Source organism: Eublepharis macularius, chromosome 17 (assembly GCF_028583425.1).
Source record: "Eublepharis macularius isolate TG4126 chromosome 17, MPM_Emac_v1.0, whole genome shotgun sequence".
NCBI lineage: Eukaryota > Metazoa > Chordata > Lepidosauria > Squamata > Eublepharidae > Eublepharis > Eublepharis macularius.
In genome coordinates this window covers 18,974,748-18,998,467 of record NC_072806.1, presented here as the reverse complement: position 1 = coordinate 18,998,467, position 23,720 = coordinate 18,974,748, and the positions used below count along the sequence as shown (strand labels likewise).

Here is a 23,720-nt window from a genome sequence, read left to right as displayed (position 1 = left end):
TCTTAAGCATACTGAATGGAAGAGTTTGTGGCATTGTCTTTTTGCCTCACTTGGCAACAAAAAACAAAGAAGTCTTGCTGGATTCAGAGCTGTTGGGCTCTACAGTGCACATAGCTCCTGACAGGGCTTTTTTTCAGGTGGAACGTGGTGGAACGGAGTTCCGGCATCTTTTGGAAATGGTCACATGGCTGGTGGCCCTGCCCCCTGATCTCCAGACAGGGAGTAGTTTAGATCACCCTCTGAATGGTGATCTAAACTCCCCTCTTTCTGGAGATCAGGGGACAGGGCCACTGGCCATGTGACCATTTTCGCCAAGGGCAATTTAAACTTTTAAAAACTTCCTCCTTGTTCCTGCTGACCCCAAGTGATGTCATTGCGTGGTCCTGGGAACATGTGCGCACTTTGCGCATGCGCATGTGGTCCCAGGTGCACCACCTCCCGCCAGGAGTTGCCCCCTGTGCTGGCAACCCACTGAGTTCTACCACCCCTTTTCCCGAAAAAGAGCCCTGGCTTCTGCTAGTTTTTGAACGGGTCATCTTGGAGGCGTTTGTTTTTTCTGTAATATATTTTTATTTTGAAAAGCAGAATAGTAAGGGGATCCAGAAAGAAAAATATATATTATATATCACAAAATATATAAAACACAAAATATTTCTTCCCCCAACATCCCTTTAATACATTTTTTTCAAGACACTTTCTATAAGATGCAATAATACTCACGTTAGGATACATTTATATTCAACATTTTAAATTACTAATGCCATAACTAATCTGTTTTACAACTACATTATTGATTTCATCATAGTGAATATTACGTACAAATAACAAATGGATAATATGTCAAAATACATAAGGAATTACATTTGTATTCAAGATGTTTTATTTAAAATGTATTCTCAGTTGGAGGTGTTTTTTTGACTGAAGTCAAGTCAAGTCCACCGGCTTGAGCATTCTGGACCACTTCCTGGGCCCGTGGTCCAGAATATGAACCATGCTATTCCACGAGGACGTTTTGTTGTGCATCCCTTGGAGTAAATACATCCTTGCTTCGTAAAAGAGCAAAACAGAACCCCTGTGCTAATAACATTAGCAACATCATCCAATGGTATAAAAAAGAATAACCGCAATGTACAAGGCCATTTTGAATCCTCTAGAGGATGGCAAAGCAGAGTAGAAATTTCAAAGTCTGCTCCTGAGACCCCAGAGACCCTCCATAGCTAAGTACAGTCATGCTGTCTCCTTACCAGTTTTCAGGCCAGCTTCCGTGTCTGTGTGTGCGCCAAGGAAGTTTCCACCCAAGTCCGCTGTCCAGCCATGGAGCCAGTGTAGGTGCTATCCAAACCACCAAACTGGGCTGAAAGAAACTTAAATTTCTTACCAGTACCATCTCTCTCTTAATAGGCCCGAGAAAAAGAAGGTTGCTGGTTCTACTCTGGTGTTTTCTTACTGATAGTCAAAACCAGCTTGAACAGGGTTACTTTCACCCCTCTCCCACAAATGCTAAAAGAGGTTGCTCAATGGTTACGGGGGACTAGTGAGGAGACCTCAGAGTCTCTGTACACAAGACATCTTACACAAGGACGCTCAAGTGTAGGAAGACGCAATGTTAGCCAGGAAGCGTAGTTTAAAAAAACACAGAAGCAGTGAAGATCGCTCCTCAGATGTTTGTTAATTTTTTCTTAGCCTCCCGGAAGGCTATGTCAATTTCACCTCCCCTTTGGGCTCCTGAGCAGTGGCGATGCCGTAGGAGAAATCTGGGTAGGAACTGAAGGCTGGTCACGTGAGGGTTGGTTGGAATGGATCAGGATGGGCTCGTCTGAAGACAAACCCGTGGCTGGCCCATCTGTTTTAGCAGCAGGTTCCAGAGAGTTTTGCTCCCCATGTTAGACATGCCATCCTTTGGATTCCGTGATTGTAGCCTCTAGCAGCATCCATGAATCCTGGCAACTGCTTGCACAATCCAAACACGAAGGGGCAGGTCTTTCTCCTTTCTTGATTTCTCCCTGGGGGAGGCTTCCACCAAACCAGGCTCAGCACACCTTCCGTAGACGCAAGAATCCCCCTTGCTGCTTCAGAAGGTTTGCATATTCTGGTTGCAACCTGCCCCGACTCTCCAGTGTTCTTTGTGTGTCAGAAAGGGTCAGAGAGGAACTATAAATAATGCTTGGCTCTTAAGGCTAGACAATATTTGTGGGCCTCTGCTTTTGACCCATTGCCATCGTTGGTCAAGCAAGCACTGAAAGATTCTGAAACAATAGAGAAACCTTGCAAAGCTTATCAGAGGTGGAAACGGAATGAGGGTATATGAGAAGAACAGCTACTTCAAGTCTCTCTTTAACAAAAAAAAAGGTTTTCTCATGGGTAGTAGCATTGCAAACAGTCAGTGGGTTTGTTCCCTTTCTTCCCTCCTTATGGGCTTCCTGGGCCAGATGCTACTGGGTCTTATGCACCGAGGCACCTATTATGTACAGGAATTATCAACTTACATTACACCTAATAAATAGAACATCCAGGGCTTTTTTTCAGCTGGAATGTGGTGGAACGGAGTTCCGGCACCTCTTGAAAATGGTCACATGGCTGGTGGCCCCGCCCTCTGATCTCCAGACGGAGGGGAGCTTAGATTGCCCTCCGCTCCGCGCAATCTAAACTCCCCTCTGTCTGGAGGTCAGGGGGCAGGGCCACCAGACACGTGACCATTTTCTCTGAAGGCAACCCACTGAGTTCCACCACCTCTTTTCCCAGGAAAAAAAGCCCTGAGAACATCCATGTCCAGCAGCAGTAGATCTTAGAAGCAGGTGCCATAGACAAACAAAGGGAGAAAGCTGTTTCCAACCTGCCCTGCTTATTTGGGGCTTCCTGGAGATGTCTGGCTGGCCACTGTTGGAAACAGGAGGCTTGGTTTTGGTCTGATCTGGCAGGCCTCTTCTTATGGTGTCACCATAAAGCCAGCGAAAGTGGAATTTCTTTTTGCAAGGTGAGCCCATGGAAGTGGGATTTCAGAGCCCTCACACACCTTATTGAACCACCTCTGCTTCTCACTTGCCTTGAAAACCCCTCGCTGGGATTGCCAGAAGTCAGTTGTGACTTTTTAAAAATAATTTTATTTATAACTTATAACTTACATAACATAAGATAACATAACATTATCAAGTTTCAACCAACTCCTATACAAATAATTGTTAACTTATAGTTTGATCATATAAACAGGTAACACATATTTGTAACAATAACAATCTCAATATAAATTTCTACTAGAGAAATTCACCATAGTCCCCATATTTCCATATCGATAACTTTTGGATATGGTAGTTTTGTTAACAAAAGATCATTTTTAGATAGGAAGTCTAAGAAAGGTTCCCATTTAGTATAAAAGTTTGAGGTACCTACAGGATTAGCTTGAAGATATAACTTTTCAGTAATTTTTTCCATCAGTAGGAAATCCCAAACTTTGTTAAACCATGTGTTAATAGTAGGTGTTGATTGTGATTTCCAGTATAATGACAATGAGGCTTTAGCTGCTAGAAGTAATGTGGTTATTAGATCTCTTCTAATGGATGGAAGTCAGTTGTGACTTGATGGCACTTTACACGTACATAACTCACCCAATGATCTCCAGCCGGGAAGGCGCTTGACCGCTGGGATTTTTGGAAGCACCGTCTTTTTCCTTTTTGATGGCACAGCAGGAGAAATCATACAAAAGATTCTTCTGCTGTTGGAAGGGGAACAAAACAATGCAGCCACCCTCATTGATGATTTCAGAACTTGCTGTTATGAAGTCCTGTTGACTTTGACAAGTGTGGACAGCAATGTTAGAGCCAAGCTACAAGTAAGGAATGACACTTGCCTGGCAAGTGAACAGACTCACCTGTATTCCTCCCTGTTCACTTGCCATTCACTTGCTCTCCACAAGTGGAGCGCAAGTGAATGGCAAGTGAACAGGGAGGAATACAGGTGAGTCTGTTCACTTGCCAGGCAAGTGTCATTCCTCACTTGTAGCTTGGCTCTTAGAGGCAAAACCAGAGGTGGAAACTCTAGAAGCATCCTCTGTGACCCTCTGCCCAAACGCAACCATTGGTTGCTGCTTTGACGCTGCTTGCTGTCTTCTTCTTAAGAAATGCCGCCGTTGCAATGTGCAGGAGAAACAAGGATTCTCCTCCCGCGAAGGCCCTTGAACTCAGGGGGCAGGAAATTCAGGACAAGTTCAAGGGAGTACCTCTTTGCTTGGTGCATAATCAGCTTGCAGAATTGATTGCCACGGGATGTTGTGATGACAGTTAGGAAAAAAAATGATTGACTACAATGACAGCAAATGGGTCTGTCGATAAATGGAAACTGCGTGGTCAAAAGCAGTACGTTTCTGACTAGTGAGTGACCACCCAGTGATACAGACAAAAGAGAAATGGTCCTCACTTATATGCCCTGGATGGCCATTGTCAGGGGGTATCTTGCCTAATTTATTCTGGGGTTGGTAGTTCCCGGACGGGGCTATGAAGGGCAGTGATGCCCACAACCGCTGGCAATCTTCCTTAGCCATCCCTCCAGCTTCTGAGATTTCATTAGGAGTTCCACTTCCAAGCATACCCTTGCACTTGTGATGACAAGAATGTTGCTTTAGTTAAAATAAGGGATATTCCATTTAGACGTCCTTTCTGGATATTTTGGGCTCGTCCAGTTTGCAAATTGCAGTGAGGATTTCACTCAGTGCACATCTGGCCAGTGGGGCAGAGAGATTTTGTGAATCAGCCTCTGGATCTGGCAGGTTGGAATCTCGGGAGCGGCTTACCTCTTGGCACTCGGGCACTGGGTGGATTCACATTTAACGGACTGAGTTGTTCTCGTGCTGTTTGTTGGATGGATTTTATTATGGCAGGCTTTTATGAATGTGTGCACCTCTTTAAAAAATTTGTTAGCCATATCAGATATTCCTTGAACAGGACATACATGTTTCAAAAATTAGTATCTCCCAGTTCAAAGGCGGTAACGCTAGAGCAAATTTCCTTCTGCCTGTGCTTTTTCTCTGATGCAGACGTTTCTTAGCTGAAACGCACACAGACGTACAACCTGCCCTGTGGACACTAGAGCCTGGAGTGTGTCCCTCCCTCTGATTTTCCCTAGCGAGGTCTCTTAGAGGGAGGAGTTTGCCCTTCCCTGCAACACTGGCTGGGAGCAAAGGGCAGCTTGATCGAGCAAATACACATTTCTGCTCGTCCAGCATGCTGCCCTTCTTCCGCGTGGGGTTTGGCCTGCTTTGATTTTTTGGGGCTCTGCCTTGGGAATGATGAGCAGTGCTTCTGAGCATGTGCAGAGTGCCTTCTCCGCTCCTGTTGCGAGCCTCCACACAGCAAGGTTCAGATGGCCAGGCTCCAACAGACCACAGCTGCAGGCCTCAAATATAGCCCTGATTTCTTGGAGAAATCAGGGGGTTAAGGGATACATTGACATGCCCACTTCCTGCCCTGGAAATAGAGGAGGAGGAAGATATTGTCATACATATATAATTGTGCAGATAATCCATGCAAAAAGTCAATATGTTTTGATATCTTGTGAGAGTTTTGCAATTGCTCCATCATGGAAGTTGTTGAATGTCTTCCTTTCAAGGATGCTTCCGCACAAAGGTTGCCAGCCTCCAGGTGGTGGCTGGAGATCTCCTGGAATTACAAGTGATCTCCAGGCCACAGAGATCAGTTCCCCTGGAGAAAACGGCTGCTTTGGAGGGGGGATTCTGTAGCATTATACCCTGCTGAGGTCCCTCCCCAAACCCCACCCCCTAAAATCTCCAGGAATTTCCCAGCCTGGAGCTGGCAACCCATCTTTTCCTTGTGGTGGTTCCATTTTTTCATGTGCTCATTGATTGGGGAATTGGCTTCAAATGGGATTGCAGGTATGGTGGACCATGAAAACTTTAAAAGTTGGGGGCTTCTCAGTTTAGGGACATGAGGCTAGTTGAGATGGACTCACCTTGCTGTGACCTTATCATCTTCACACTCTGGAAGCTTAGCTCAGTGATCCAGGACACAGTAGCGGAGGCCGTGCTATCTTCTTATCTTCTGATAAGCCACCGAGGAAACCCAAGGTTTCCTGGAGCACAAAGCCACTGTTTGAATGGATTTTGATCACTGGGGAAGGGCCTTGGCCCCATGACAGAGCACCAGTTTTGCTGTCCTGGTTGCAGCATCTGCTGTAGCATAGTGGTTAAGTGGTTTGGCTGTGAATCAGGACAGCCAAATCACTTAACCAGCAGTGGGATTCTGGTTCGAATCCCACTGCTGCCTTGAGTTCAGTATGTGGCCTTGGGTAAGCCACTCCTCTCAGCCCCAGCTCCCCAGCTGCATTGCGGGGATAATAATAACACTAACTTGTTCACCACTCTGGGTGGTGCACTAATATGTCTAGAAGAGTGGTATATAAGTGCAGTTGTTGTTGTTGTTGTTGTTGTTGTTGTTGTTGTTGTTGTTGTTGTTGTTGTCGTCGTCGTCTTGGCAGACAGGAGGGTGGGAGAGACCTTTGTCTGAGCCTGCAAAAAGCCATTGCCAGTCCTTGAATAGCGGCTGCCAATTCTGGTTTGAGAAATTCCTGAAGATTTAGAGTGGAGCCTGGAAAGGGCGGGATTTAGAGAGGGGAGGGACCTCAGTGGGGTATAATGCTGTAAATTCCTCCCTCCAGAGCAGCCATTTTCTCCAGGGGAACTGATCTCCGTAGTCTGGAGATCAGTTGTAATTCCAGGAGATCGCCTGGCCCCACCTGGAGGTTGGCAACACTAGGCTGGATGGACCAATGAACTGACTTGAGAGGATGTATGGGCAGAGGCTTGGAGGTGGTGCTTGTGCCTCCAGTTAGTAGGAAAGGCCTTTCTTTGCCCGAAAGTAACCCTGGAGAGCAGTCTGCTTTTCAGGGTCTCCTCAGGCAAAGAAAGGCCTTTCCTCCCGAAGTGGCTCCCAATATTGGGCAAGAAGAAGTGCAGTGGTTCTCCAACCAGCTTTGCAAACACTCTCTCCTTTGGGAGCGATGTTGTAAGTTTCCACTGAAATGCTCTGGAACTTCCCCAAAATTCTTCCGACCTCCTAACCAACCAACATAGATTCCCTTCACAGCATAGAAATCGCTTTCCCCTAATTGCGCAGGAACGACTGGCCCCTTCAGACTGCAAAGCATCAGTGCTGCAGGGGGAGCTATGCTACCAGCCCTCTGCCTCTCCTAAATTTGGCATCGGGTTTCTGTCTCAGAAAAACGAGGGGAGAGGTTGAGGGTGACCATAGACGACTGCTGTAGAACAGAGTGCGGCAAAGGTTCTAAAACAGGAAAAGAATAGCAGTTTGCAAGATTCTGGTCCAGTAGCCCCTTAAAAACCTACTAGATTTCCAGGATATGAGCTCTCAAGGGAGCTTTGACTTTCGAATGCTCATTCCCTGGACATCTAGTTGGCCTTTAAAGTGCTACTGGGCTCGGATCCTGCTGCCCCTCTGCAGACGAACATGGCTCTGCTCTTCCTTCAGTTCTTCTTTTTCAGGTGGGTAGCCACCTGAATTAAAACTTTTTGGGGGGGGGCCCTAGGAGATTTCCTGCTAGAACTCTGCAGGAGTCATTGTTCGTTGCCATATCCCAAAAGCTGTTGACTGTGAGACACATAACTTGGCCCTAGGTGTTACTCGATCATGGAATGGCAGCCTAGTTGAGACAGTTCTGGTAGAGTCCTCCTGAGTCCTAGAGTTGGGAGGGCTTTCTAGACTACCCATTCCAACTCCGTGCTCACTACCGGCATTCCAAAGATGGGGCATTCCTTTTTTTTCCCCCATACATTTTATTCGGAATTTTTTAAACAGAATTTTAAAAAATTAAAAAGAAAAAAACACCATTATAACTAAAAAGAAATATAAAGGAATAACCTCTGATTTTCTCTGTTACAGATACATATACATTACATACTGTGCACACACTCTAGGTTTACCATAAACAAAATACATCTCCTTTCCCTATAATTTTCTTCTTCTCCTCCTCCTCCTCCTCCTCCTTCTTTTGCCTTAATTTTCAAAGGCACAAATCATCAATTCATTGTTTTCCATTTTGCTCAAAAAGTCTGCTTTTCAGGGTCTCCGAAGGCAAAGAAAGGCCTTTCCTCCCGGACTAGCTCCCAATATTGGGCAAGAAGAAGGGTCCAGATAGCAATGAATGTACTTTCTCTACTCAAAGAAGTAAGTTTGGCCATCTCTGCAAGTTCCATCATCTTCACCGACCATTCCTCTATTGTAGGTAATGTCGAAGTTTTCCATTTTTGAACATATAACAGTCTTGCTGCCCTTGCCATATACAAAAACAAAGTTCCGTGAGTGATTTCTAACTGTTTGTCCATTAGTCCCAACAAAAAAGCCTCCAGCTTCATTTGTATATTAATCTTTAAAATCTTCTGAATAAATGAATATATTTCAAAGCTGAAGCATTCCTAACAGGCTGTCCAGGCTCAGCTTGAAGAACTCCAGCAAATGAGATCCCGAATGAGATCCCATCACTACCCTAGGGAACTGGTTCTGTTGTCAAACTCCTCTCCCTGTTAGGAAGTCTGCCCTAATGTTCAATTAAATTCTACCCCCCCCCCCGCCACCGTAACTCAAGCCCATTAGACCTGGGTCGAATCCACATTCACCCATTACCCGCATGTTTATCGGATATCTTCCGTTTGCCTCCAATCCGCGATTTTTTCCTCTTCGTTCACATTCCTGTTTCCAATCCGTCTTTCTCGCGCGTCCCTCCGGTCACACGGCCGCTCGAAAACTGCTTTTTGGGGTGGGACTTTTTTTCCCCGCCCATTTTTTAAAAAAAATTTTGAGCACACTTTTCCGTTATTTCAATCTTGCCTTATAAAGAAACACCATTGAAGATAATGATGCCTCTCTTTCCCCCACTGACAGCACTGATGGCTCTCTCCCGTTTCTTTTTTGGAAACTTGGAAGCATGTGGGAAGCTTTCGTGGGCATTTCCTATGCAGGACAGTTCAGTGCCTGAATTTTACTGAAGTTTCACTTCCTTGGAGTGTCATTATGTTCCCAATAGTCACTGGCCGAATCCGCATTCACCCCACACCCGCATTTTCTGCTTTTGCGGGCGGGAACAAATCTTCCCGACCTTTAAAAAAAAAATTATTGTTTTAAAATTACTTTTCCGTTATTTCGATCTTGCCTTATAAACATCTTTGAAGATGTTTGTGTGCCTGCATGTCTCGCGCCCCGTTTTCCTTGTGTGAGGTTATAGAACATCATCCCTGACAGTTTTCGAGGAAATGTAAAATGTCATTGGGGACCGATTATAACTTGGGGGAAACATGGAGGAGTGATGGAGTTTACATTGCCCCTGCACCATTTGGTTCTGATCTTGCTCTCTGGAGATGCAGAAAGTCTTTGCCTTCTTCCATGTGACAAGCCTTTCAGGTATTTGAAACAGATTAGGTCTAGTTTTCTCTTTTCCAGCTAAATAAATGCAGGTTTAAAAGCAATGGCTGGGCAGGGGAAGGTGGGCCATGAGGAGTGAGGGCCAAGCTAGAAGTGACGAATTACACCTGAATGGCAAGTGATCGAGTGGAGTGCAAGTGGAGAGCGAGTGAACAGGGAGGAATACACGTGAGTCTGTTCACTTGCCAGGCAAGTGTTATTCCTCACTTATAGCTTGGCCTATAGTGTAGCCTTTTTTCTTTAGGCAAAGGCCTCTAGAGCTTTTCTTTACTTGGTGAGGGAAACAGAAAGGAAATCTCAGACAACGTTTTAATAATGTCCTGCTAGCCAAATTCTTCTTTGACAAAAAGCAGGATACAGGTATTTTAAGTAGAAAAGAACAACAGTCCAGTAGCAGCTATAAGGCTTACAAAATTAGTGCTAGTAGGGTATGAGCTTTCGTGAGACGCAGCTCACTTCTTCAGATACTTCAGATGGTGGCCGTTTTCACACGTCTTACCTGCCGCCGGAACATCGTGCAAAATACCCGGAATACAGCGTCTTCTTGCGCGAAATCGCACCAGGAACATGCGATTTTGCACAAAACTCCCAGATGACAGCGTCTCTTTGCGCTTTGTGCAAGGAGACGCTGTCTTCTAGGTGTTTTGCACAATGTTCCGGCGGCAGGTAAGACATGTGAAAACAGCTGGTGTCTGAAGAAGTGAGCTGTGACTCACAAAAGCTCATACCCTACCACAAATTTTGTTAATCTTATAGGTGCTACTGGACTGTTGCTCTTTTCTACTGCTACAGACTAACATGGCTGCCCATCTTGATCTATCTACAAGTATTTTAAGTAAGATAAATAAATCTGGATAGCTGTATATTTCCCACTCAGAGCAAATGGCGCCTTTAGGAGGGCAACTGAGAGAGCAATCCTACATAGAGGCCTACTCAAGTCTATTCAGAGGGGCTTACTCCCAGGAAAGTGTTACTTTCCCCCCAATCAACTCCCACCTCCTAGGCTAGTGGCCACAAACAATCGCAGTTTAAATCCCTCCCCACAGATGCTTTTCAAGCTTGGAAAATCCCCACTGACAATTCCCATCACATCATACAGAGACACAACAGAATCAGAAGAGGCTGCCTGTCGTATTTCTGTGTGAGTCATCATTCTGGACATGTCTCCTTCCCAAACTGGCTGCTCCCTCAAACGATGACTTTTGCAGAAAACGGGCTGGGTTCCTCTGAAGGCAGTTTGTTCTACGGCTTCCAAATGTCACTGTTAATTTCCTTTCAGAAAATAAAGAGTGTTGCTGCTATCACTGTAAAGGGGGAGGGGAGGGGTGAGCCAAGGCCACACACTATGAGTCCCCAGGAGAAGTGGCTCGATCCCAAGTCTCCCACATCCAAGGCCAGCGCTTATTGGTTGCCTGCCTCAGCCCACACTTCCCTCTAAGGGTATCCTGAAGTGACATCAGCTCCGTGTGATTTGTTTTTAAAAAGGAGCGTATCTAGCCTCAGAAGGGGGAGTTGGGTAACCTAGGCCCACAGCGAGGCTGGCAGGAGGCCCAGGAAAACCCGCCCCTCTCCTGGCTTGCCCACTTGGCATCAACAGAGTGTTTGCTCTGAGTCCGAGTCACGAGTCCAAATTCCCTGAAGGCAGCCCTCTCATACTTCGGTACATGTAGGGCTCTCTGAGGCAAAAGCGCCCCATTCTCATTTTGAGTTTCTAGAACCTTTTCAAAACACTGTGTTAACTGCCTACCCACCCTTCATCCGTCAACAGGGTTGCCAGCTCCAAGCTGGGAAATTCCTGGAGATCTGGAGGGTGAAACCTGGAGAAACCTGGAGAAAGTGCAGTTTGGGGAGGGAAAGGACCTTGGCATGGCATAAATCCATAGAGTCCACCCCCCCCCCCCGCAAAGTAGCCATTTTCTCCAAGTGAAGTGATCTCTGTGGCCTGGAGACCAGTTGTAATTCTGGGGGATCTCCAGCTACTACCTGGAGGCTGGTAACCCTATCCATCAATAATATACACTGCCACATTCACGTTGGCAGCTATTTATCTCTGTTGTTTTCTGCGCTTGGATTTTCAGACTGTGAATGTGGAGTATTTTATAGCATGTTTAAATTGAGTTGTGAGCTGTCTCGAAAGCCCATTGCGGTAGACAAGGACAGGATACATGTTTTAAAAATAAAAAGCACATCCCCTCCGATATTTCACAAGGGAAGGGAAGGGCTTGCTTTGCAACTTGCCTGTTTTCCTAACAGGCCTCTTCCCCCAGCCTCTTGGCCCTGTGGCCGAAGGCTGGATTTAGTAACTCTGCAATAGTCTCTCCTGCATGGACAGTGCTGGTTCTTTGTTGGTTAAAAAGACACTAAAAAATAGACTTTTGCTAGTAGTCCAAAAATCTAGACCTTAGTTGCATGTGGAACAGGTTTTACAGCATATACTGCCTTAGTGTTCATGTGCACATAGGGTTGCCAACTCCAGGTTGGGAAATTTGTTAAGATTCTTACAGTGGAGCCTAGGGGTGGTAGGAATTGGAAAGGGGAGGGACCTCAAGCTCAGAGGGATATAATTCCATCTATTCCACCCAGCAAAGCAGACATTTTCACCAGGGGAAGTGATCTCTATAGTCTGGACAGCAGTTGTAATTCCAGGAGATCACCAGGCCCCACCTGGAGGTTGGCAACCCTAGCACACATGCATGAGTGCTAAAGTCAAGCCATAGCTGTTCAGATTTGGTTTCTAAAGACTCTGGGGAGAGAACCAAAACCTTTAAGAATGACAACCCTAGCAACACACAACAATGAAACATTGACAAGCAACCCCAAAAAGTGGAAACGGGGATGCAATTGTGGCATGGATTCCCCTGGAACGGTACCCAGTACAATTTTCATCTCGTCAGGAAGGTCTGTCCAGATTCTTGGGAGGTTGGGCTCTGTTTTCCAGGACTTTCCACCCCAGCTGGTGTTTACAGCTTTCCTATTCGGAAGACTGGAGGAGGGGGGTCTGAGTGCGGGTCTGTGCACACAGATTAGTGAAATGAACACAGCCCCGATCACGCCACTGCTGCAGCAATGCCAAGCAAACAGCCGGTCGGCTCTCTCCGGTTCCCTGGATACGGAGCAGGAAGGAAGGCTATGAGCCGGTTTACGGTGCCTGGAATTAATATGCTCTTTTGAACAGCTGTTTTAAGGAACTTTTTATTGAGGGAGTCGCTCTGCTATAGACTCTTTCATGTGTGGCTTTGGGGCAGTCACACTCTCTGCTGGGTTGCTTTCACACACAGGTTTTGCTGCAGTTTGGGTGTCTAATTGCAGTGGTTTTCTTCTGCACCTCTGTTTGTTTTCTTTCCTTGGTCTCAGTTTGCCCCATCTGTGCTATTTGGTATTTACTTAGCACTTCGGGATGTTTTGAAAGCATTTTAAACATTAAGATGCATTCCCTACAACAACCCTACAAGGTAGGCCAGTATTATTGTTGCTACATTGGTAATAGGAAGCTGAAGCTGAGCAAATAGTGCTTGGCGGCTAAGACTTCCTTGTGCGCTTGGAGATTTCATTGGGAGACTTCTAGGTTTCCAACACACACTATACTTTAATGATGACTTACCTCTCAGGGTTGTAGGGATTAATTTTTACATTCAAGAGAGGCTGGGGTTCAAAGCTCTTCAAGTCATGATCCAGATCTGATGAAAATCCCCTTCCCCAAACAACACCATTATTCAATTTTAATTTCATTTGTTTGGGTTTCTGACTCTTGTTGAAAAATTGAGATTAAAAATATAAAATAACTCTTTGCTGATACTAGATGTGTGTGTATATATACTAGTTGGGCTTGCTTGAGGACAGAGGGGAAACTGCACTCTGTGCATGCTCAGATGAAGTTTTATTTCTTTGCCAGTTTGGTATAGTGGTTAAGAGTGCGGGACTCTAATCTGGAGAACTGGGTTTGATTCCCCACTCCTCCACTTGAAGCCAGCTGGGTGACCTTGGGCCAGTCACAGCTTCTAGGAGCTCTCTCAGCCCCACCCACCTCACCGGGTGTTTTCTTGTGGGGATAATAATAACATTCTTTGTAAACCGCTCTGAGTGAGTATTAAGTTGTCCTGAAATGCAGTATATAAATTGAATGTTGCTGCTGCTGCTATAGAGCTGACCTCTGGAATTCCCTACAGGGCTGAGCCTTGGCAGGTCAGGTTCTTATGAAGGTGAACTACAAATAATTAGGGCCTGATTTAAAAAAAAATAGTTAGCTAATCATATTAATTTGAGTCCATCAAACACATCTGCATACAGACTGCTTCCTCCCACACAGTCCATCCCTCCAGTTAAGGGACTCTACTCAAGCTCTATTCTCCATGCCCCCACCCCAACTCAACGTAACGGATATGGTGACCAGAGACCTTTTGGGTGGTGTCACTGCACCTTTGGAATGCCCTCTCCCTTGGGGGCACTCCTGGTGAAGGTTTTCCTTTTCCTTAGGTGCCAGGCCAAAAAATTTCTCTTTATCCAGGATTTTAACAAAGGGGCTCCATGTTTTTAGCTGTTTCATAGTCTACTCCTACCCTGAGGACAGTTCTAGCAATGTCATTTTAAACAGCTGTATTTATTTTATGTGTTTTTATGCCCAGGCTTGGAATGTTTATTGGGATGTTCTTAATTATTTATTATTCATTTTTATTTGGCATGATTAGCTGTTGTCGTGTTTATTTTTTATTTGCATTCATTTATTTATGTTTTGCTTGATTTTCTTTTATTGTTTTATTTGTGAGCTGCCTCCAGTAGGTCTGAGGGGCAATATACACATTTTCTAAATAAATGTATATATTGGGGTAGTTTTTAAAAAAAAGAGTTTGTCTTTCTTCCACCGTCCTCTCTACTGAGGCTTAAGCAACAGGCAAGGAGCCCACGTTTCAGCCGGGGAAATGGTGCAGGGGCAATGTAAACTTCTCCTTTGCCAGCACCCTGACCCTGGTCCATAATGCCTCCCTCCATCTGCGACTGCTTGTCAGGACCAAATTAAATGTCTGGAGTTCCAGTCACTGTAATTTTGTGTCATATACATAACCTGCAGACGCCTAAGTATACTTTTGAAATTCAGAAGTGTTGACTGTCCCGCACTGGAAACAGAATGCTGGGCTCGGGTTGAGAGTAATTCCCTTACATTTGATCAAGCTGTCTCTCCCAACAATTTCCTTTTAACTATGTACTACAACCGAGGCATGGAGGCCAAAGGGTTTTCAGAGGCAATAGAAGGGCATTATATTTGCTAATGGGATGTGGGCTGCAGGCATTTTGGAGGGAAGGGACTATTATTGGGGTTTTGTTGCATGCTGTATGTTTTTTTAATTTGGATTTGTAAACTGCATCAAGCCATGAATAAAAGGCGGGGCATAAAATTGCAAGAGCCCCGTGGCGCAGAATGGTAAGCGGCGGTACTAAAGCCCAAGCTCTGTTCACGACCTGAGAGCAGGACCACAAGTGACGCCTGACACAGGTTGGACACTAGTCAGCTTCCCTCAAGTTTTGATGGGAAATGTAGGCATCCTGGTCTTGCAGCTTGGCTCTCTGACTGCTGTCCAATGGACTTTTCAACTGTCACTTGTCCAACATTCCGCCAAGCTGCCTACATTTCCCATCAAAACTTGAGGGAAGCTGGCAAGTGTCCAACCTGTGTCAGGCGTCACTTGTGGTCCCGCTTGAGTTCGATCCTGGTGGAAGCCAGGTTCAGGTAATTGGCTCAAGGTTGACTCAGCCTTCCGTCCTTCGAAGGTCGGTAAAATGAGTACCCAGTTTCCTGCGGGTAAAGTGTAGATGACTGGAGACGGCAATGGCAAACCACCCCGTAACAAAAGTCTGCCAAGAAAATGTCGTGATGCGACGTCCCCCCATCAGCAATGAATGCTTGCACAGGGGACTACCTACCTTAAATATTGAAATAAATCAATAAAAGCCATTCTCTGTTGTTTGTCGCTTACAGTGTCGTCCTAAGCAGGTCTACTTACAATCCTACTCAGGTGTACTCAATGCAGTTTATACCCAAGGAAGTGTTTGTTGAATTGCACTGTTTGCATTCAGAAGCATACTGCCTCAGCAGCTGGAGGTTCCATGTAGCTATCCTAGCCGACGACTGTCAATAAACCTCTCCCACATCCATCGAGACTGAGTATAATTGTATGGAAAGATCTTTAGTTTGTACTTCTGCAGCTGTTAAAAAGGCACAAGGGCCTTTCCAGAAAAAAAAGTCTGCAAGCTCTCTGCACTTCTTGCAACTCTGCCCACCTCCCACAACCACATGCCACCTTATTCCTATCTTATTGCATTGCTTTGCAGTGATAATCTGGTATCCCCCAAGTGGAAAAATTTCAAAGGCCTGCGCCTGCTCTGCCGGGACAAAATCCGTCTCAACAATGCCATTTGGAGAGCCTGGTACATCCAATGTGAGTTCTGGGGCCGGGGTGGGGTGGGTGGGAGCTGGATTCATTCATTCCCTTGCAATCGGGGCTGTCAGACTTGCTCCAGTATATGGGAGCTGGTCAGACTTTCACTTGCACAAAACTGTTAGAGTTTTCATCCTGTGAATCTCAAATCTCAGAGTTTCCCGTTTCCCAGTTTTGGTCCTGAAGTCTCGATGTCTACCTTTTAAAAACATCCAGGACCCAATCCACTAGGAATCATGTTCTCCAACTCTGTTAAAACAAATGGAAGCTGCTTCAGCCATCCAGATATCTGACAAAGGGAGCTCGATTCTTGGAAGACTATCTGAAAAATCTCATTGGTCTTTAGGTTCTACTGGACACAAATCTTGCTCTTCTACTGCAGACCAACATGGCTACCCGCCTGAAACTATCTTTATGGGACTAAAGGGCTTCTTAGAGGTGCTTTACGGAAAGGGAAGGGTTAGAGGGAAACTGTGTTAACCATACCCAAATTTATGCCAATGTATTAAAACAATTGTACAGGCTGCTTCTGTGTGTGTTTTTTTTTTTTTGTAAAATTTTTATTGGGTTAGAACATTAATATTTTTACATTACATTGCATTCAATTATCCCCTAATTTTTCGTTTCTACCCCCCTCCCTTTCCCCCCCTTTTGTTGACTTCCAACAGCTTTCCCACCCTCTGTCCCTTTTCCCTTACTTCTATTAATTTCCTCTATCTAAAACAAATATATATTCTCCATTATATTAAGCAGTACATCTTTAACTCTTTTACTTACTATACATCCAAACTATACTTCTTTAGATAAACAATTTATCCCATTTTCCAGTTTTGAATATTTCTGTATGTCATAAACCATAAAAATTTCCCACATTTAAATCAAACAATTTGATTTGTTCTCTCTATATTAATCATTTCTTCTTTTTATAGTATTTCTATATAACTCATCACATAGTCAGTCATTTTAACTCTTCTATACATTCAGTTTGGTGCATATAAGTCTTATCAAGTAAAAAAAAAATATTGTTAATTACTCAATCCTCATGTTTAAACCGTTAATTATTCTCTATCAATATTCTATCAATTAACCTTTACATATCTATATATATCTCAATCAATTAATTAATCTAACTGCTTATAAATTCACATTTCTCTTCCTCCCCCGGTAAAGTCACCCCTCTCTTTTATACTATTATTGTACTTCAGTAGTTCTCAAACTGCCACAGTTTTCCTCCCACCTCCCACTTCTTCTCCAGATATTGTTTCAGCTTCTCCCAGTCTGTGTTAAACTGCCCTGAGTCCAGATCTCTCAGTTTTCTTGTCATCTTGTCCATTTCAGCCATATACAGCAATTTGTAGATCCAATCTTCAATAGTTGGCACTTCTTGTACTTTCCATTTCTGCGCATACAAAAGTCTAGCTGCTGCAGTCATATAAAATATCAACGTCCTATGGTGGGCTGGGATTCCCTCCATTCCCAAGTTTAGCAGCAGGAGTTCTGGGTTCTTATTTATTTGAAACTGTAAAATTTCACTCATTTCTCTTATTATTTCCCCCCAGAACTGCCTAGCTACCTCACACGACCACCACATATGATAGAGGGAGCCCTCATGCTTTCTGCTTCTGTGTGTTTTTATGACTTATTGTGAGACCTCATGTGTGCCACTTTCTGATAAGACTCGCAACTAGTGTTTGGGCTGCTGAAACTTTTTGGATTATTAACCCTCATGTCAGTTATCCGACACATTAAGCTGTATCTTTTCAGTTATGCAAATAGACTTTCTTATCCTGTCTCTCCGCTATGCTCTTGCTCTGAATTTTGATTGGCTTTTTAATGATAAACAGTTGCTGACCCTTGCCCTAGATAGCTATACAGTTTAATTAAGTTTGTGCCAGAGATCTTCCCCGAAAATGGCACACTAAATCTCAAAAGCCTTGTGATGATTTTTAAGGCAATTGTAAAAATGACCTTTCCACACTGATTGCTCCTACCATCCAAAGCCCTGGACGCAATGATTAAAAAATGAAACCATGAATTCATTTCTCGGCAAGCGAGTAAACTTCCAGCTTTTTTGTTGCATATGGGAAGAATACAGCAATGAGCAGGGGTGCAGAAGTGGTGGGGAAAGCAAAGGGAGGGTTTTAAAGATAAGGATTGACTTTGGGGTCTGAACTTCTGGAGAAAGAGGAGTCTGTGAACTGATTCTGTGAGTTGCCAAGCACTTTTTTTGGTGGGAGATGAGGAGGTTACAACTAGAGCTGGGCCAAAGGTTTTGGCGCCCTGGGTGAACTATGACTTTGATACTCCCCCCCCCCACACACACACATGAATGAACATTTACTTCCTAGATGTTTGAAATGAACCATGTTAAAATAAAAATAGATAAGCTCTTCAAAAGCCCTCCATATTCCATCATGGCAGCTGCAGAAGCCCAGAGGCAACAAAGATGAAGATCCGAGAAGCCAGTTAATTCTAAGCTTCTCTTCAAGTTGGTATTGAGGTGGGGCATTCTCTTCCCTGTTTGTTGCCTTTCACAATCTGGCGCCCTAGGCATGTTGGAAAAGCAGCAGCCCTTCGGATTTCTTCCGGTTGGCCGGGACGCAAGAGCCTCGGTGAAAAAGGACTGGACAGCACTCCAGGACATGGGGCAAAAAGTCAGGAAGGGCCATAGCGTAGGGAGCTGACATTGCTGCTCTGAAGGTTGATTGAGGATCAGGGCCTTTCCTGTAATGCAGGGCTGCTTCCAGGTTTGGAGGGACCCTGAGCAGACAGGACCTAGGAGCTCCCTTCTGCTCACCACCACTGGCCACGCTCCCCTTTCCACTGCTCAACTTGCATGTCTTCTCACCCGAGTGTGCGTCCTTTCCCTGCCTACATGACCTCCCACTGCTTGCGCTCACAGCTGCCTGAGCCACGTTCGTGTCCTTTCCCCCCATAACTGTCTGATGCGTTCAACTGGCAGTGCTGCTACTATGGCTGCCAGGAGCGCTACTGGTGCACACCACCTGCATGTTCTTCCCTATCAATGCTGGAAGTGTGGGTGGTGGCACACTTGCAAGCAAATGCACAGGGAAGGGCACATGCAGGGCTTTTTTTCAGCGGGAATGTGGTGTAACGGAGTTCCGGCACCGCTTAAAAATGGTCACATGGCTAGTGGCCCTGCCCCCTGATCTCCAGACAGAGGGGGGTATAGATTGCACTCCGTGCCAAGGGCAATCTAAACTCCCCTCTGTCTGGAGATCAGGGGGGCGGAGCCACCGGCCATGTGACCATTTTCACTGAGGCCAATTTAAACTTTAACCCCCCCCTTGTTCCAGCTGACCCAAAGTGATGTCATTGTGAGGTCTTGAGTTCCACCACTGAGTTCCACCACCTCTTTTCCCAGAAAAAAAGCCCTGGGCACATGTACAGGTTCCAGAGGAGGTGCAGGGGTGGTGGGTCAGCAACAGTACCCCCCCCCCGAATGCCTGCCCCACCTCAGAGTATGCTGACACCAGCCCTGCTGTAATGGATTCTTGTTCACAGATGTGGAACGCCGGAAGAGCCCCGTGTGTGGATTTGTCACTCCTCTGGATGGCTCAGATGAGCATAGGAAGCCAGAAGTGAGTACTTCCATCTCATCCACATTCCTCATGAAGCCCAGGAGGGAGGCTTAGCAGCATGTCAGTTCCCTTGCTGTGGCCTCCAAAAAAGATGCACATTTTTCTTTTTCATGGAGCAAGTTGTGGCTTCTCCAGGCCACGAGACTTTCCAGTGGATGGTAAAGACCCATACTGAAAGCCAAGCATGGCATGCAGCAAAGGACATACACCACCAGGGGGCTTTCATGCGCTTTCCTTTGCTATGCCTGACGCACATCTTTTGGTTGTGAAAAGATACTTTAATCCAAGATCCATCCAAGCAGTCACCTCTGGCTTGGGGCTGAGTTGCCTCCAAAAAGCACAAAGAGGTTTATGGAAATACTGATCCATGTCTCCCACATGGTCCATATTTACATATCTCACACATGCTAGTGCTCTCAGATGAAAGATGTAAGAAAATGCGTGACCATTCCAGTCCTGCTGTGTGCAATAGCCCCCTCTTGCATGAGCTGGTTCTCTCTCACTCACCCACACACAGCACTTGTGTGGAATTGGGTGCACTGAAAGGGAATTTGATTCTTTCTCCAGTAGCTGCTTGTGAAGCTGCTTCAGGATTCTAGGCCGTTTCCACACGGCTTACCTTCTTCCGAAAACTTCCGAAAAACAGCATCTTTGTGTGCAAAATCACACCAGGAAGACACTGTTATTGTGTGAAATCGCACAAGAAGACGCTGTTAATGCAGAAGACAGCGTCTTCTCGCACGATTTCGCATGATAACAGCATGCGAAGAAGCTGTTTTTCAGAAGTTTTCGGAAGAAGGTAAGCCGTGTGGAAATGGCCCTAGTGTAGCAATATGCAGGCTGTACATTTCCTCTTATACCTCCACAGTGAAAAGGGCTAGTAGCTTTTTTTAAAAAATGAAAGCTGGAAATTTATCTATAATTGCAATGGATTTTTCTAGTATTATAATATTTAGAACAATCTAGCCTTTTCTGATTTCTTTTTAAAGTGACAGAGGGAGTAATGGTAGTCACAGAAGGCTGACGCAAACAAAGAGTAAGGAAAATTTCAGTGTGGGTGCTCCATTGCCACTGCAAATGCCTCTGCATTTGCAGCAGCAACAGCAGCTATGCAGACAAGCATCTCCCTGTTCCAAGAACAGGGAGATGTTCTGGGGTCCCAATTCAGCACATTAACCAAGCCTCCTTTTTTGCTATGCACTCCCACTTCCCTGAGTGGTCAGATGGTGATGCTAGTGTTTAGTGTCCTTTGGACTGGAAGCTGGGAGGTGGTGGGGCATGCTTGCTTGTTTTTCGTATGTACAAGCAGATCCTAAGGGGAGTCAAACAGAGAAGTTAATTTAATCTGGCCATTTAGTTCCCACTCCCAGAATAAAAACTCACACCCCCATCATGGCCTGAGTTAGCCAAAACCACTCAGTTCTTGTCTGTGAGCCAGATTCACATGTGCTTTCAGAAAGTGCTTTGCAGACCCTCTCGTGCAGCTGATATGCACATGTACAAAATCTGCAGTTTAAAATACTCATCTACCAGTATTCTGGATTGATCAAGAACCATAATAAAATGCTGGTTTCCAATGGTATTCCAGCCTTCCTACGGTTCTGGACTCCTTCTCTTCTGATCAGATCCAAATGCAGGTTGCAAACTGGCTCCGAACTGTTTCTCTGTCCTTTCCCACCAGCCTAAACTCTTTTAAATGTATTCCAGAGAGCTTCCCAGGAATTAAGAGAATGCCCCTGTCATTGGTTCCCATTATCACAATTGGTTCCACATTATCTGCCAGCATCCATTAGCCCTATGTTGGAAACTTTGTTGGTCGGTGTCTGATCTTTGCCTTTCCAAAGGAACTGCAGATGTCCAAATTCAAGTGTCTGTTGGCTTCTGCATACTGAATACCTATGAAGCTGCCTTATATGTTAAACTCTTGGCCCACCTGCTGACTGGTAGAGGCTCTCAGGGTCCCAGAAAAGGGCTCCACCTGCTCCCTGATACTTTTTACTGCAGATGCCAGAGATTGTGCCTGGCTGGGACCTTCCGAAGAGCCGCAGAGCTATTACTGCTTTCCTATCCCAATGCAATCAGCAACCTTTTTGAAGATTCCAGAGCTATCTGTCCCTCTCTTAACAGGTCTCCTTGCCAGGTCCTTTCCTTTGACCGGGGCTTTTTTTCAGCTGGAACGCGGTGGAACCTCAAGTTCCAGAACCTCTTGAAAATGGTCACATGGCTGGTGGCCCCGTCCCCTGATCTCCAGACAGAGCGGAGTTTAGATTGCCCTCTACACCCACCCACCCCGGTGTTCCAGCTGACCCAAAGTGACATCATTGGCCCTGGGAGCATGTGTGCACTTTGTGCGCGCACATGTGGTACCAGGGGCACCACCTCCCGCCAAAAGTTGCCCCCTGTACTGGCAACCCACTGAGTTCGACCGCATCTTTTCCCAGAAAAAAAGCCCTGCCGTTGACTACCCTTCTCCTCCATCCCTTCCTTTGGGGAAAAATGCTTTTTTGTTATTTAATATGCTTCTTGAGGAAAATCTCTTAGCAGCTTGAAAAGATGCAATAGGTATGTGTTGAGTCTTGACCGAACGTGAGATACTGGGAAGTTTGTTCTAGTTGGAATGGTTCCTAAACTGGGTGCTTCTCCTTTGATAGGCTGTAGTGCTTGAGGGGAACTATTGGAAGAGACGGATTGAGGTCGTGATGAAGGAGTATCACAAGTGGCGCATCTACTACAAGAAGCGGGTCAGGTTTTTTTCCTTACACTCTCCTCCATCTTACCCCAACCCTGAGCTGAGACGCCCAAGAGGATCCCTGATTAGCCAGCCCCTGAGATGCGAAGCTAACAATCACTGATCAAGGATCCCTGATTAGCCAGACCCTTCCGGGGCTCAGCATTGAAAATTCAGGTTCTATGTTCAGAGGCAGGTGACGCTAGAGAACTACAAGGAGCCAAAAGCCACAGCCAAGGCCTACAACGAGCAGCACTTCTGCCTAGTGGTTGATGCAGGATCTGTGTGGACTGCCCAGTTTCCAGTGTTCAGCATCCAGTCTTGGGGACCTCCATAACCACAGCTTAAGAGCCACTTCAGCCTTGCTGTCCACTCTTCTGTGGCTGAATCTGCCTTTCATACCCTCCCTTGTAAGGGTTGGATCCAGCTGCCTTTTTCACTTCATCACTCCCAATTCCCCTCCATGCTGCAGCCCACGTCCCGCGTGGATTTTGTACATCCAGGTCCACATCCTTCCTTTTTCACTAGCAGAAAAGCTAGTTGGATCCAACCCTAAATTGGGAGCAGGGCAAAAGATTGGATCCAGGCTAAACTGGCAAGTTCCACCTATTCCTTCCTTCCCACCGTAGACTCCCTCATATAATCTCTCAAGATACTCTTTCCCCAGGAGCAGCATTTCATGGAGACTGGGGTGAGGCAGGAATATTCCTTCCTCTGACTGGAAAATTTAGTCTAGATCCAACCCATAGACTTCTCTCTGTCCAGGGACTTGGTTAATTCCTTCTCCCACTTTGACTTCCTTGACGAGCTTTGAAGACCAGGCTTCTGCATCTCTCTCTCTATATATTTTTAATATTGGCTTTCTTGTATCTCCGTTTAATCGTTAAGGCAAACCACCTTGCAGGCCATTAGCTGGCGGCCAAGCTAGACGTGCAGGTTTTTAAAGAGTTCCCCAGATCCAACTCAGGTTTTTGCAGCCATACAGCAGTTTAAAAGTAAATGGCTGTTAAAAAATAAAAGAAAGCCCAAATGGTCTCAGAATGCCTCCGTGGGGGAAAGAGGGGCTCCCCTCCTCAAGCCATTTTCCCGGGTCACAAAAGGACAGGAGGAGTCTCTCCCCCCCCCCCCCCGTTTTTACTGCTTCACGTGCACGGAATACTCCACGTGGAACAGAAAAAAATGGGGGGGGACTCCCTCCCCTGCTGTTTTGACAGGGGGAAACGGCTCGAGGGGGGAGAGGGGGAGTCCCTCCTCCCCCAGCAGAGGCATTTGGAGGCCATTGAGGGTCTCCTTTATTTTTAACACCTACCCCCCAAAGTTGCTGTGTAGCTGCAGGAAATTCGACTTGGGTCATGGGAACAGAGGGCCAAGCTACAAGTGACGAATGACCCTTGACAGACTCACGTGTATTCCTCCCTGTTCACTTGCGCTCCACTTGGAGCAAGTGGAGCGCAAGGGAACAGAGAGGAATACACGTGAGTCTGTTCACTTGCCATTCAAGTGTCATTTGTCACTTGTA

At 45.7% G+C, this 23,720-nt stretch overlaps 1 protein-coding gene across 2 annotated transcripts in view; it reads left to right on the top strand.

Moving 5' to 3' along the window:
• MLXIPL (MLX interacting protein like) overlaps positions 1 to 23,720 on the top strand; it is a 58,487-nt gene that overhangs the window by 1,870 nt on the left and 32,897 nt on the right. For both annotated transcript variants that reach the window (XM_055001926.1, XM_055001925.1), the window contains exons 2-4: positions 15,765 to 15,871; positions 19,397 to 19,473; positions 22,125 to 22,214. In XM_055001926.1, the coding sequence (XP_054857901.1) occupies positions 15,765 to 15,871; positions 19,397 to 19,473; positions 22,125 to 22,214 (274 nt within the window). The remainder of the gene's footprint in view (positions 1 to 15,764; positions 15,872 to 19,396; positions 19,474 to 22,124; positions 22,215 to 23,720) is intronic.